Here is a 16047-nt window from a genome sequence, read left to right on the forward strand (position 1 = left end):
TTAATTTACGTCACTCTCGGTGCCAAAATCTGCCATTACGCTCCCTGTGTGAACTTAGCCTAAGAAGTCCAGGGAATTTGGATGGGAATCCGTATTTGAACTTACCTAAAGCATTGGGTTTATTGGGTGGTAATCGTGGAGGGGGTGGTCTTGGAGGTACATAGGAAGCAGGTCGCGCGGGGCTTTCTGAGATGGGACATCTCTTGATTGTTCCTTGGTTATCATCTTCAGAAGCACTTGACTCCTGGGGTATGAATATTGACTTGGGCTGTAAATATACGAAAGAAATACAACCAATAAATGAAATATTCATATTCAGTACTATTTGTATATAGGTGTGTATATATATATATATATATATATATATATTTGCACTGCAGGTACAGCTGCTAAACTGCATGGTGGATGACCTAAGGCTAAGGCCCCATGTTACAGAAACACAGCTTTTTGTGTTGCAGATTTTGCTGCGGTTTTTTAAGCCAAAGGCAAGAATGGCTGCAGAAGGTATGGGAAGGAAACTCTTATACTTCTACCTTCTTTTCAATCACCTCCTGGCTTTGGCTCAAAAAACCACAGAAAAATCTGCAACATAAAAGCTGTGTTTCTGTAACATAGGGCCTCAGCCTTAGGACCCCCGTAGCAGGCCGAAGCCAAAAATCGTTGCAGGAGGAAAATCTGTGTCGGAATTGCGTTTTCCTCTGTAGACTCTCTGCTTCAATTACACCTATATGGAAATCACCAGATTTTTGTAGGTATAATTGACATGCTGCGATACCCCAAACCGCATCTTTTTTTGAAATCAGATCATGACTGCTGCGGATATTTTTCTGCAATGAGTGGATGAGGATAACCAGAATCCCATCCACTTTGCAGGGACTTTAAAACGCAGCGGTGTTTCCACCGTGATTATGCTACGTGGGCTGTAAAGGGGTTTTCAGGGACTAATATATTAACGATATATGCTTAGGATAGGTCAGCAGTATTAGATTGCTGGGGGTCTGACACATGAGACCCTACAGATCAGCTGTTAGCATACTGGTTTTCAATGTACGATACTGTGTCTGTTATTCAGAGAAGAGGCCGCAGTGTTTACCCAAATGGTGCAGCCTCTTCAGCCATCTGACCTATGAGAGTTCCAGGTGTCGGCCCCTCACCAATCAGATATTGATGACCTATGCTAAGGATAAGTCATTGACATGTAAATCCCATAAAACCTTTTGGATTCATAAAAAGCAATCCAGCAGGCGCACAGTATAGTTCTATGGATGGTACCTGACATAAAGGAAAAGTGCTTGAGACCACCTGTTTAAGTTGTCTTTTTCAGTAAGCCAACATTTATCATGGCATAGGCTAACACCAGGCAGCAATGAGCTTAATACATGGCCCAAATACATATAGGATTAGAATGATCATTATAACAAATTATGGGGAGAATGTTCCTCCTTAAGCAACATGGGAGGAATATGCAAATCTGTCTCCCAAGATGTAAATAGGGAGACAGTGCCTCTATTATGCTGCCCTCTATAGGAAGCACCCTGAACTGTACTCTGTACAAGACAATATAGTGCTCTCTATCAGGATTAACAATGGTACGAGGGAAGTTTTTTAACATAAAAAACCCCTATAAGTGACCTCCGATTATAAACAGCTTTGCATAAATCAGTAGCAGGAGGGAAGATAAGAAACTCCATAATATAACTTACCAAGTTCCCTCTCACTGTCCTACCCCTTTTCATAGACTGCCATGGGCGGTTATATTCTGATATTTCCATTACGCTATATTTTCTCTGTATATGGATTCTAAGGCCTTATTCTCGTGTCTGTTTTTTTTCAATGTTTTGAAGCTGTTTTGTTTTAGTTTAGGGCCATGTGCCTGCACTGAATTCTTAGATTTTAGGCACCACTTATGCCAGGGAACTCATAAATCTGTTGGAATAGATGGTCCTGCCCACACCTCACCTTCTTTCACGAGGGCATTGAAAAAGAGAAAAAAAAAAAAGTAGCAAATTTTTGTGCAAAACTTGCACAAAAATTCACAACATTTTCATGCCTTTAACACTAGCAAACTGGCACACAAGTTAATCTCCCCCATTGTTTCCAACTGGAGGTATACTACCCAACGTCCTGGAGGACAATGACAATGGCCAGTGAGGTCCTCTACTGCCTGTGCCATGAAGGTCAATGTTACTAGAGTAGAATAACTCCAGGATAATGCATCTGACATAGCAGGATCTGACCGACAATACTCTATAGAAAAATCATAGACATACAAAGAAAAACTAGGGCACTGTAGAAGTCTATGGGTGTCCTATGAGGCCCAGCACAGTATGCCGAAGCCATCTTCATCTCTTAACAAGACATTTAGGTCACTGTAATTGAACTTACTTACTTACTGGAGACATCACTACTGAGGTTATGAATCCACATTGCATTGCTTTGGAGCATTAAACAATTGGGGGCTTTCAGCAAATGCCTTGGAGCCGACTCTACGTGCAATTCATTTCAGTGTCTGTGTCTTCTAGGCACTGGGACTATTCCTGTGATGGAAGCCCATGCACAGAGCTCCAGGCGCTCTCTTCTATTTTCTCGGACATTTTTGTGCTTGATTTGTTCTTAATTCATTAATCTCATCTTTAAATGTTTAGAGGTAAATAAAAGACGCAGGAGGGGAGGTCGAACTCGCACGAAACAGCTAGAGATGTCAATTTAGCAATGGGAAAAGCAAGAAAAATGTTCAGTCTTCAGGCGATTTCCATTGCAAAGGAGCAGAACACATCTGAGAAGAATTGATGTAATGATTAGTAGACACTGCTGGGCACGGCGGCGACCGTCAACTCCAGGTCTGCTCCATTTTTATCAGGTTCATAAAGCTAGACACTAGTGCACATATTCCACAGCAATGCAGATGTATTATGGATTTGGGTCAAGGTAGAAATGCATCGGAAAAATCTGTATGCAGGTTGTGTGTTTTGGCGCAGTTTTTAAAGGTGAAACATGTTTTGCCTGTAAGGTCTTATTCACAAGAGAGTAAAAAATGACCATGCAAAGGCTGCTTTGGGAACAAATTATACTATCCTCACACTGCTGGTTTCCAATTCCAGTCCCTTCTCGAGATACAGTATATACTGCTCAGTCATTCATTGGCCAGGTCAGGTCACTAGAGCAGCCAGCGATTGGTAGCTGGACAACCCCTTTAAAGAGGATCTTTCACCACCTACAACAAGTCCAGCTCTTTACATCATTGAATATGCAGCAAAACTAACTGTGCTTGTCACTCAGGAATGGCGGGGCAATACAGAAAATTCAAACTGCACTGGTATCAGTGGAGCGGCACCTATTAACAGATGCTAAGAACCTGAATAGGAGAAGGCGGTGAAAAGTCCTCTTTAAAACGGAACATGCTGCATCATATATTTGGCACAGCTTGACAGCTTTCTTACATATATCTGTATATACACAGAGCAATAAAAAAAAAAAAAATTATGTTCTTAAGGAATGACAATGATTAAAGCAGGACCGGCACTAACCTTTGGCGGTAGAGGAGGTGGCACCTTGGGTTTTATAGTAGAGCTGAAAATTTAAGGACAAAGCACAACAAATGATTAGGTCTTGGAATAAGCACTTGGCAAACCCCCAAAGGACACAGATTTAATAGCCCAGCTGCTCTATCAGGTATAATATACTGTATATACTGCAATACAACATATAGTGATGTATTAACATACCCGCTCCCACCTGCCAAATACAGTTTCTATTATACGGAATATATGTCATGCAATTATATTCATATAATCTATATCTTTGTAAAATAGGCACAAAAAATAACAAAACATTTGGAATAAGGAGTTTTCCATGCCATGGTATTTATTAGAATCTGTCATATTTGACATATAGTCTGATCTGAAGAGTTTGGGGGAGCTGAGCAGATATTGAAGATCAAATAAAACAACTTTCTTCATTGTAATTTGTACGAGTACAACAGGGGGTCCTACTCACTGACTGGTACGTACACAATGATGGCTGCTAATGCCTAATAAGACCACCGCTTATCAGGTGACATCCAAATATACATTGCTAAAATAGTTGGAAACTGTAGATTCCCCTCTACAAGGCACTGGGATTAGGTGCACAACCAATTTACAGCTGAGAGACTCCCAAATTCTGAATACGGCACCATTGCTCTGATGTCAGACCTCCACCCCTGGTCCGAGAATCTTTGCTTCCACTTCTGCACAAGCAGATTATTTTCAGGAGATGTGATGAAGATTTCTTTGTCTCTACATCAGCCAAGATGGAGAGGGGGTTGAGTCGTCATTGACCCACAGACGGGAAAGGAAGCTCTCTGCCTGTGTCAGTGTCGGAGACTGTCATTATGTCCGCCTGAAATCGCATGTACTGCTTTTTCATCCACAATTTCAGTTTAATAACAACAGACCCCATTTTAATCAATGGGGTCCATTGGGCTCTGCTATTTAGTCAATGGTTCCATCAGACTGCTATTTCAGCAGTCCATTTTTTATGAAGGACCATGACATCCACCATTGCTACTGTAGTATGAAAGAAGTGGTACCAGGAGAGGAGGCCTGAAACGGAGCCAGTGGTGCAATATTCAGAATTTAGTACATTAGCATTTCCTATTAATTTACATTTGGACAACAACCAAAAAGCTCTGAATGTTACTGGACAACCCCTATAGCAGTCCATAAAAAGGATTTAGGGGACAGGAGCCCTTTCATATACCAAAATTGTTACAAATAAATGAAGAAAATAAATATTTTATGTTGCCATTTCTAAGAAGATTCTGTGCAAGATGGATGCGTCTTCCGAGGATAACCTATATATTACAGCCTTGGCAGAGAAAGGACACTGTGTAACACTTTAGCTGGCAATGTGACATTTAAGATCTATGTGCCCTTAAGAAATTACTCTGGGGCAAAGCGTGCTCCCAATTTGTTCCTCCTTTTTCTCTCACGGAAGACAAGGTCTATTAATCTTCACCTGGATATTTTTTTCTATTCCTGCATATGCAACCAGAAACCAGTTTTTTTTTTCTATACAGGTTAGTATAGTCAGTGAATATACAATGCTATATGGGCTTAAGGGAACAGATTTTAGGGGCCAAGGGAGAATGCTAGGAGATCTTGCAACTCTTGCAACTTGAGAGAACACAGGACATCAGTCCCTCAGTGTATAGGACACATTTTATTAGCCGACATTTTTGTCCCAGGCAACTCCTTTTTCAGTTAAAGGAAGCCCATCTATATTCTGGCCGGGATCGTTGTTCCATAATAGACCTATATATAGACTTCCATATGTGTCACCTGCTATGTAAGGGATGGAACAACATGGTGAGATAATGTAACATCACTATTGAGATCTAACAAACAGATCTGATGGTTATGGACAGTGCCCAACCAAAGCAGCCTTAAGATGGCCATACACCTTCAATAAGAGTTGGTCGACATCTTTCTCCTGGTTCCCTATATATACTTGCTCAATTGTATTCGTTCTGAATGGGGAGAGGGGAATAAGCCATCTGCAAGACACCTGACACAGCCGCTGAACACTATAGTCCAAACTCCCTTTATATAACATTTCTATAACTAGGGTAATAATTGTTATGTCATACACTGGCTGCTAAGGCCAAGATCACATGGCTATCATTGCTCTTATCTGTCATAGGGCGCCCTGTTTGCATCAGTCATCCTGTGGCTGTTTTAATCTGTAGCTCTCAACCTATGACAGATGAGAGCAACGGACTGTGATGACGGCCATTAACTCTCTTTTGAAGGTAAAAGGTTTTTGGCTTGTGGGACATATTGCATCTTCTACAGAAAGAAAAACGTGTGAAAAAATGGAAATAATAATAATAATAATAAAATAATTGATAGCAATAAAATGGGGCCTACAGAACTAGTATAAAAGGGGTGCACACTGCGCCTTAGTATAAGAGGCCTGCCGTCATACTGTATTTCTATCTGCTAACATCATATTTTCTACAATTTCATGTCTCCACTGCAGTAATAGCAGAAATAGCAGAAAAGCCATCTCATTACTTTAAAAGGTAAAGAAAAAAAATTGATGTTATATTAGTAAAACGCCAGCAGTAACTCTTGTTGGAAAACATTTGGAGCGGAGCACATAAAAAGCCAGATAGCACAGACCAAGCTGGAACAAGATGGCCAGGAGACAGAGTAGAACGTATAGCATGTGAGGGAACGCGACACGGCTACAGAAGTCACAGTACACACCACCTACGTTCAAGACAGAACTGAGAAGAACCGAGGACACAATATCCACAGCTGAGTGTTCCCATAATGGTATTTTCCCTGGCACTGAGAATGTAATGATAGGTCTGTAAGCCTAGCTGGATTCCCTGTTAGTAGCAAGGACTAAAAGCAAAAAAAGGAGATATAGGAAGTAAAAAAATAAAAGCTAACGCACAGATTTGTCATGTGCTGAATGCCGTGTTGTTAAAGCCAGACCGAGTCCCAGTACCTGAAGCAGAGTCCCAATAAGCTGAGATATGAAAAGGACTTACTGTTTAGATTCATCATCATCCCCATCATCATCATCTTCTAAATGTGCCACATGTCCCCTAAGGAGATGAACAAGGTACCATGGCTGAGTGGTCTTCACTGGTAAAGCTATACTACAGCTACTACAATAGGACTACGGCATGCAGTACCCTAGGAGCTTCGTGTTTGGTTTTGCTACAGAGTATAGAGTTTGCTGGTGCTTTTGTTTGTACTGTGGAGCACAGATGGAGGTCACACCAAGTAAAGCTCTGATACATCTGCACAACATACACCGAGGCAGGGATACAGTAACACCGGACAGAAATCCACACAGAGAGGGAAGGTGGGGGGTTCGGTGCCCGAGAAGGGATATTAGTTACCGTTGGTGCAGCTCCTCTTCAACAGACTTGAGAAGACTCCTTAAAGGAAAAGTGACAACATTAAGTACACTAGGACAATGGCAAAGGTACCGAATAATAGAAATCCAAATCAATCAATACATAAACCTATCTGCAATGTTCCTTCATCTACACGAACCAGAATGTACCTTTCACGGAAGGTGCTGTTAAACTAAAGTTGATAATCAGGTAGATCGGACATTATTAGGCCGGGGTCCCACATGCTGCGGAATCGCCAGCACTCGCCTCCCGGGTGTCGTTTGCATCAGCAGCTTGCAAAGGAACAGACTGCAGAAAACACAGCATGTTTGCTACTTGTGGCTCTGGCCTTTGATACCAACATTTATAGGGTTGGATAGAGGATAAATATTATCCGTGGTACAGCCATTAGTAAGCTTAAAGTGCTAAATATGCAAAAAAGCTGCTCCAATCCACCGCTTCATCTACTAAGTAAGGACCTGGATGCGCCAAATATAGTGCTGAATTTGTTTTAATATACACTCAGTGGCCAAAAGTCACGGAAGGTATGTCCCAGTGCTGGTTTTGTCAGATATGACGCTCAAACAGTGTGACGCCATGCGGCCTATGACGCTAGTGTCGCCACGTTATCTGAGCAGTCGCAAGTTAAGTGGCTCTGAACGTGGGATGATAATTGGTGCAAGACGCAAAGGGCACAGTATTTTGGAGATTACCTGGGAATTTGGGTTTCTGAGGTCAATGGTGCCTCGGGTGGACCTGCAATATCGCAGAGGCAGCCGCGTAAACCGGTGCACTGGTCAACCACGAGTGTTTGATGAACGGATGTCACGTCACCTCCACAGAGTCATATGGGACTTTTGATGGTCTACTGTGGGTCAAATCACCACCGATTTGAATGTGGGGTGCCAGGACCCCATTTCCACCTGGACTGTACGCAGAGAACTGCACTGCATAGGCTTCAACAGTCGAGGCCTGACCAGTGTCCCTTTACTGACGCCACAACACAGAGCTCGAAGACTGGCATGGGCCCGCAACCACCGTCACTGGACAATGGACCAGCGACGGCATGTGGCATGATGTGATGAATCACGGTTCCAGTTGTACAGAGCCGATGGGCGTGTGAGTGTGTGACGTATGCCCCATGAAGCCATGGGTCTTGCATGGACACTTGAGCACATAGCTCATTTCCCCAGTTTATACTCCCAGCAACATAATTTAAAGAGGACCTTTCACCACCTCCAACAAGTCCAGCTCTTTACATCATTTAATAGCTTCTGCTCTACCAATTCAGCCAGAGTTGGAATTTTTTTTCTCTCTAGCATCTGCCATTCCTGAACCATCAAAGCTATTAGTGCTGGAGCCTGATATACCATTTAGTCTCTGTACAGTTAAGAGGGCGGTGTCAGGCAGGAGCAGACAAGGGGTGTGACTCTGAGCAATGACACTGGCTGCCTCTGATTGGTGCTCTGAATTACACCCCTGCCTGACCCCGCCCTTCTGACATTACAGAGCTTACATAGCACATCAGACACCAAAACCAATGCTGATTGTTTCTCAGGAACGGTGGGGGCCAGAGAAATAATTCCAACTGTGCTGGAATCAGTGGAGCTGCACCTACTAGAACGCCTATTAGATGCTAGGAACTGGAATTGGTGGAGGTGATAAATGGTCCTCTTTAATTTGCTCATCACATCACATACATGGTGGTGTAAGCGGTGTGTCTGGGGGCGGTGAGGAAATTTTTTAAATAAATGTTTATTAAAAAATAAAATAAAAAAATTACAAAAACAGCACATGGTAAAAAAAAAAAAAAAAGGTCTTTTTGCTGTAATCCTGGATGTTCCCTTGAAGAAACATACAGTAGATAATTTCTTCTAGAATATAAGGGCTCATTTTTCCACGCCAATACCAAACATTTTAATGAAATACCGCACACAAAATGCGGAGCAAAGCATGAAATGTAAACAAAAAACTGAAGTCACCTACAGATATAACATTAGAAGGAAACCAAGTCATGTCATAAAGCTGTCTATGGAGCTTGAGAATAATTGGCCTGTGTAAAAAAAAAAAAAAATTTCCCCTGCCATTCAATGTCCCAATTTGGTCAGCACGGAGCGCATAGGCCGCCTTCATCTCCAGCATTTCCACCTTATTTTCAGCTGTGACTCAGCGTGATCGCGAAATGAGCCAAAATAAACTAAAACAAGGTAGGCATGGGCGAGATAGAAAAGCCGGCATCCTTTACTTACTCAGGGATAATTTGTCTTGTGTGCCTGCAATACAAAAGCTCGACGTGACTCCCTCCTGCCTCCCGAGGAATAAGAGCCCTGGATTTCTCAGACTGATGTACGATGTTTCTTATGATGAAAGGAAATTATTGCCATTCCGTATATTCTATGAATTCTATTCGCCACATTATCATTACTTCTGAAATAAATTCACGTGTTGCCGGATTTTCCATTCATTCATTGTCTTAAGAGGGAAGCATTGTGGTAACATTCACCTACTTGTTATTATTGCTTGTCAGGACACATAATAAAAGGCATTCTTTGGACACGGGGAAGGCGATGATGTGCTTTGTATCTGAACGCGAGCAGACAAACATGCGGCACGGTGCAATGTACTCATTTTACGGCTGAATAGATTTGCTGGATATATTGGCAGGAAGAATCTCATACAGAATATATCAAACCATAATCTTAATTCCCACTGTTTTAGTGTTACAGATTACGGCAGTATAACTCATTGTAAGAGATCTTGGACAGAACATGCATTTTTTAGCAAATTGAAGCCATAAAAGACAGCAGAAGGAAATGGACTACTCAGATGGCTCTGCAGTCCTGTATGCAGATGACATTTATTAATGGGCTTTATAATATATGGCTCGGAAGGGAAAACTAGTACTAAATGTCTTCTGGTTTTGTAACTCATCTGGCTGCGAGCATGGATATGGTGAAGGGTTTGTTCAAGATCAGATATTAATGGCCTACCTTTTGGGTAAGTAATAAAGTGTCGGACTGGTGGGGATCTGACACCCACTACTGCCATGAATCAGCTGTATGAGTGTATGGAGCTGGAAATATATAGCCTCATACACTGTGTAGTGGCCGTACTGGGTTACTGCTGCTCAGTTACCATTCAAGTAAATGGGGGCAGAAGTGCCATTGTATAGCTGGACCACCACACAGTTTACAAAGCAGCCTGTTTCTTGCTCCTTACACGGTGCAGGTATCACCTGAATGGTGTAAGACCCTGACCAAGCCATTATTGATGATCTACCTTAATGACAGGCCATGATGATCTGATCTCTGACCACCCTTAAACTGACAGAAAGGAGATATTGACATTCTCTGTCTCACATTAGCTGCTTGTATTCTGCAATATTTATTACAGCGATAGAGAACCCATTAATACTATTCATATTATTCCAGTTACCTAAAAGGATCCTGCCATATTGACCATGGTGTTTGATCTGCTGACACTTTGCTATAGGGCAGGGAGGAGCTCAACAGACTGATATACTGTTTAGGGAGAAAAGATTCAGTATAACTTGCTTCTTAAAGGGATCCTATCACTCAGACATGATATTTTCTAAGTACCACGTCGGAATAGACTTAAGAAAGGCTATTCTTCTCCTACCTTCCGTCGTCTTCTCCGCGCCACCGTTCGCCTACAATCCCGGTTCTTGTCGGTATGCTAATGAGCTCCCTCGCAGCAGTGGGGGCGGGCCCCAGTGCTCAGACAGCACTGAGCGCGTCCCCAATGTTGCGAGAGAACTCTCTCCAGCGCCGTCTCCTCTTCTTCAGCAGTGTCATCTTCAGCCTCTTTTTTTGCCGGTTGCTTGTAACTTCTAAGGCCTCAGGCAGAGTAGACTGCGCATGCCCACAGGCCACGAGAAAATGGCCACTTGCACAGTATTGGAAGCGGCCATTTTCTCGTGGCCTGTGGGCATGTGCAGTCTGCTCTGTCCAAGGCCTGAGGCCTTAGAAGTTACAAGCCACCGCTGGAAGAAGGGGCAGAAGATGACACTGCTGAAGAAGAGGAGGCGTCGCTGGAGAGAGTTCTCTCGCAACATTGGGGACGCCCCCAGTGCTGTCTGAGTGCTGGCGCCTGCCCCCAGTGCTGCGAGAGAGCTCATTAGCATACCAACAAGAACTGGGATTGTAGGTGAATGGTGGCGTGGAGAAGAAGACGAAAGGTAGGAGACGAATAGCCTTTCTTAAGGCTATTCCGTGGTACTTAGAAATAATTATGTCTGAGTGATAGGATCCCTTTAAGTATTTAAATCCCTGCTAGTTGTACACTTAAGAGTCCAGTAGGCGGTCCTACTCACTGACTGCCAGCTATGTCTGTATGCATACTGTGTTGGACACACCCATTGGACTCCTTAGCTCAGAATTTTCAAGCTGTGGCCATCAGTGACATTCAGGGAATCCAGACTGAAATGGTAGTAGGCCAATTTCCTAATAATATGGTTAACACAAAAGAATTTTGACTATACTCAATCGGCAGGTGATAAACTCAAATAAGATCAGAGTCTACAAGTTTTATTAACCATATAACAGGGGATGAGGAAATTCCCACCATGGGAAGAACCTCCAGATATAGAAAGAGCTGTAAATTCATGGTCTGCCATAATGCATAGTACAAACTGTGACTGAGTTCACAATAAGAGTACTAAGCAACCGTAGGAAAAGAAACATGATCATGTAAGCTACATTACATTTCATAGAGGGGTATTCCAATAAGAACAAGTTTCATCTGAGCCACAGGATAAGGGGTGACGTGCTGATCAGTAAGGGGTCCAGCCTCTGGGACCCTCACCTATCATGAGACTAGGAGTACTGTTCTGAATGGTGTGGTAGGTTGAACATCAGCACTGCCCCTCCGAGTAACTCTCCATTCATTTGGGGTACAAAGGACCTCCCCTATTTTGGGGGTTGCTGGGGGTCCAATGGTCAGACCCCAAGCAATCAATAAGACAGATTATAACTTGTTGTAATCGGCACATTTTCTGATTTTGTCCATTTTAAGCCACGTAAAATTTAGGTTACAAAGCAGGGTAAAAGGTAATACACAAAAGAAAAACATTAAGGGTTTCAACATCTTTATTAACTCACTTGTTTCCCCCGAGGAAATACCCGCTCTGCGGTCCTTGGCCATAATCTAACTGCAGATCCTAATAAAAGGAAGAAAAACCATTGCTTAATATATGATAAGCTCTATAGTAACATGGACGCATAACCACCCTATATAAGGCAGCCTACATTACAGAAACCAGCAGCGTGTCCTGTCCTACACAGAGGGAACTAGGAAACTCCTGCACTTACATAGGGAGAAAAACAATTGGCAAATGTAAAATCTTTGTACTATATCTAGACTATAGTTAACTTATTGTACATGTATCCTGTGTATGATGAATGCTGCTGGATCCTGCCGTGTACACCACACAATGTGATCTTATCCAGGCTTTGACCCTTAATATATATGGTTTGGTAAAACTGGCATCAGGGTGTATATGGTGGAATGTACTCAATGTACAATAAGGCTTTGCAGTCTGTCTCAAGAATTATGAATCTATCTTTCTTCTGTTGAGTTGGGATGACCTGGCGAAAATATCCCACAAAGATGATAGGTTTTAGGAATGACTGCTATAGAAGCAAAATGAATCGAGCTGTGGTGACAGGATAGGGAGGAAGGCGATACACAACCGTGCACTCCACATAATATGTAATCTATATCGGATCTATTATCTATCTATCTATCTATCTATCTATCTATCTATCTATCTATCTATCTATCTATCTATCTATCTCAGAATGGTGGACATTTTTAGGCTGACTAATATCTCTGATGTCTTATATACAATAAATTGTCTTAAAAGAGCAATCTTTATAGCACAGTGACTTTTTATCATTGACAAAACAAGAATATACATAAATCACAGAGAATGTCACGTATGTCTATTAACTTCACAGTAACGTTACGTTTATTATGTACAAAAAACACCGACTGAAATCAGTAGAAGTGATATTAATGTGTACAAAGACAACAGCAGTGACATTATATTGGGTTAAGGAGGAGAAAAGGTGATAAATCCAGGAGATGACATCACTGGAAAAGGGGGGAATATGAGAGCAGGCGCCCGCACAATTATAAAACCCAAAATCTAAGTCACCAGTGTAAACCTAAATTCTTACCACAAGTTACGTCTCATATTTTGCTATGCATGATATACCTACCATAGTCAAACAAGGGCAGCGTGCACGTGTATGTATATATGTGAGTGTGTGTGTGTGTGTGTGTATTTATTATTTCTAGGCTTGACAGTATTTGTACATAATACAGTATACATCATATTCACTTGCCACACACTAGACATTCATACGTTTGCCCTTCGATTTATATATAAAAAACCTTTAACCCTGCATAATTTCTAAAGTGGTTTTATCACGTTATGCATCCTAAAATGTAATGTATCAGCAACCACTGGTCGCAGGTTGTGACATTTAAAAGCAAGTTTTCCTATAAGAGTCTAGTTTGGTTCCACAAAAGTATACATGCAAGACAGCCATGGTTAAATACACAAGCTAGAAGATGCAGATAACCAGCAAATGCAGTGAAGACAGATGCCACCAGTAGTTGTCACATGCTTGCCAAAGCACACGTCAAATCCCTATTCACATGCTTAGTCTTCTGGTGTTGTATATGAATCATATACCCGGCGAGGCTAACACTGCTACCCCCATTTAAGGGGAAACTTTATGCGCTGCCTGCTCTAAAAAGCCAATAAATCCAAGTCAATGAAATCCAAGTCAATAAAACAAGTTTACCAAGCCCGCTCCTGCTCCGAGTTCATTTTAAATACTATATTCCTGTTCACTTCCATGTTTTTTTTTTTTGGGAGGGTTTTATTTATTTATTTTTATAACTCAAACACAGGTATACCTTTGTCACACCCCTATAATTATGGCTGCAAACCTCATCCAGACCACGGGTCTACTAACCTGAACTAGCGGCGTAATAGGGAACTACAGTGCTGTAAAGCTTAAAGGGGCTCCATCATTAGGTTTTAGGGGTTTTAGTTAAAGATGTGCCTGAATAGCCTTTAAAAAGGTGCTGCTAGTTGTTTTTAAAAAGACCCCCCTGTTTTTGTGAATTACCTTTGAAATGGATATTCAAATCAGTCTCTCCATGCACAGTGGGCGTTCTGTGCACCCTCTTGCTTGTGCTGCAAAACTCCTCCTCCTTCTTCACCTTCCTGGCGGTTTCTATTGAAATTTTGCGCGTGCGCAGTATCGCTTCGGAGGGAGCACTACTGTGCCCGCTCCAGCGCCAGCTCGCAATGTTCTCTACAGGAAAATGGCGCTGGAGTGTGTGCAGTGGTGCTTGTCCACGCGCAACATTTCAGGAGGAGGAGGAGTTTTGCAACACAACGTGCATGGAGAGACTGATTTGAATATCCATTTCAAAGGTAATTAACAAAAACGGGGGTCTTTTTTAAAAACGACTAGCAGCACGTTTTTAAAGGCTATTCAGGCAAATCTTTATCTAAAAACCCTAAAATCTAATGAAAGAGTCCCTTTAAGTCACTAGACTTGAGGTCAAGACAAAATTTGCTGCAGTATGGCCTGTATAAAATGGCAGCCTTATAACCATCTAAATGCAAACTATCAGTGCTTAATAGCATGTAGTGATGACACCCGTACTTCTCCATGTATCCACATAGGTATTGTGAGCATCAGGTGACGTCACGCCATGCTAACGTTCCACCTTTATCCACCAAAGAAGTCCAATATGTAAGAAGGCGCCAAGGCATTGGCAAATTGTTTTCTTTTTTCACACTATGTTATTGTGGAGCACGAGCGCATACAGTGAGGTTTTGGAACGCAGCCCATGTACAGCTTAAAGAAGAAAAACATTGCTGCTATATGATCCTCAATAAAGCACTGTAAAATATATTTGGCAGTGACATATACTTTCTTATTTGTAGGTAAGTGAAGACCCAGATGGAGCTAAAGACATAGCACAGTGAAGGTGAGGACTTTTAAGAAATATCCATATATTGATGGACCCCAAATCATGGGGCATAAGGACACATAAATACTGTAACTAAAGGTTTTATCGTGTTTTCTGAACCTAAACTCTAATATCTATATATGCTGTAAAATAAAGGAAGCCTGTGACTATGAACATAGGATCCAATCTACCGACAGGCTTTTTTGTTCTCTTCTATGATAAGATATCAGACTACAGCAGAAATTCGGGTTAACTCTGCTACATCTTGACATGACTAGATCTGTCCTTAAAGATTATGTATACCTTGGAACCTTTATATGCTTCTATGACCGGCAGCCTTTGCTGTATGAGCAGTCACATAGAGGTGGCTGTCAATCACTGTCAGGACCGCCCACAGGACTCCTAAGTTAACTCAATAAAGGACAAGGTGCGCAGCCTTTCCCCATCAGACTCCTCCTGCTGGCAGACCGCACAGCAAGCTCACTGGGGCAGGTTCCCTTTAAGTATTTAGCAACATAACAATTGGGTGAACTAGCGATGTCAGGGCTGGCAGCTCACAGAGGAAGCCTAAAACAATGACCCTGCTGGAGACCCCATGGTGTCACGATCAGCCTATGTCTAGGATTCTTATCAGTTGTTAGGCAGATTTTTCCTGACAAGCTCTACATAGGAATCCTAAATATCAGTGACCTCCTCTGCTATAAACTTCTAACCACTGGCCAAAAATAACGTCTTAAGCCAGCCTAGAATCAAGATGACTGGCGCTCGCTGCTCGGAGGTCTAATCTGCTCATATTAATTCTTGGTCAGCGGGCAGGAATCACTTCATCAGCGTATGATCCCATGCCTGCTTGCTATTCTGCTAGCCCACTGGCATTATTACCTGTGCATGGCCATAAAAAAACAAAAAACTGATGTATAAACCATTTTATCCCAGCTAGGAATATGATCTGTTTTTTTTTTTCTTTTTTGGGAACAAATCCAAATCTGTCTCTTTGAGGCTTCGGCTGTTTGTCACAATTTAATTCCCGAACAGAAGCGGTCAAAATAACAAGGGAAAGTGAAAATCTTGCAAATGTGATAGGTTGTTCGGCTGCCACCCGAAGAATCCCATCTTATGTGACATTGTCATGA

At 42.1% G+C, this 16047-nt stretch overlaps 1 protein-coding gene across 6 annotated transcripts in view; it reads right to left on the minus strand.

Annotated features, from left to right (window-relative positions):
- Positions 1–16047, minus strand: part of MAP4K3 (mitogen-activated protein kinase kinase kinase kinase 3) — a 182024-nt gene that overhangs the window by 26776 nt on the left and 139201 nt on the right. For 4 of the 6 annotated variants that reach the window (XM_075267539.1, XM_075267537.1, XM_075267536.1 and 1 more), the window contains 5 exons: positions 12016–12074; positions 6899–6937; positions 6542–6598; positions 3528–3570; positions 106–268 (listed from right to left, as the gene is read on the minus strand). In XM_075267539.1, coding sequence (XP_075123640.1) covers positions 106–268; positions 3528–3570; positions 6542–6598; positions 6899–6937; positions 12016–12074 — 361 coding nt within the window. The remainder of the gene's footprint in view (positions 1–105; positions 269–3527; positions 3571–6541; positions 6599–6898; positions 6938–12015; positions 12075–16047) is intronic. The other 2 variants (XM_075267538.1, XM_075267535.1) reach the window with 1 other exon arrangement.

This window comes from Leptodactylus fuscus, chromosome 3, assembly GCF_031893055.1.
Source record: "Leptodactylus fuscus isolate aLepFus1 chromosome 3, aLepFus1.hap2, whole genome shotgun sequence".
Lineage (NCBI taxonomy): Eukaryota > Metazoa > Chordata > Amphibia > Anura > Leptodactylidae > Leptodactylus > Leptodactylus fuscus.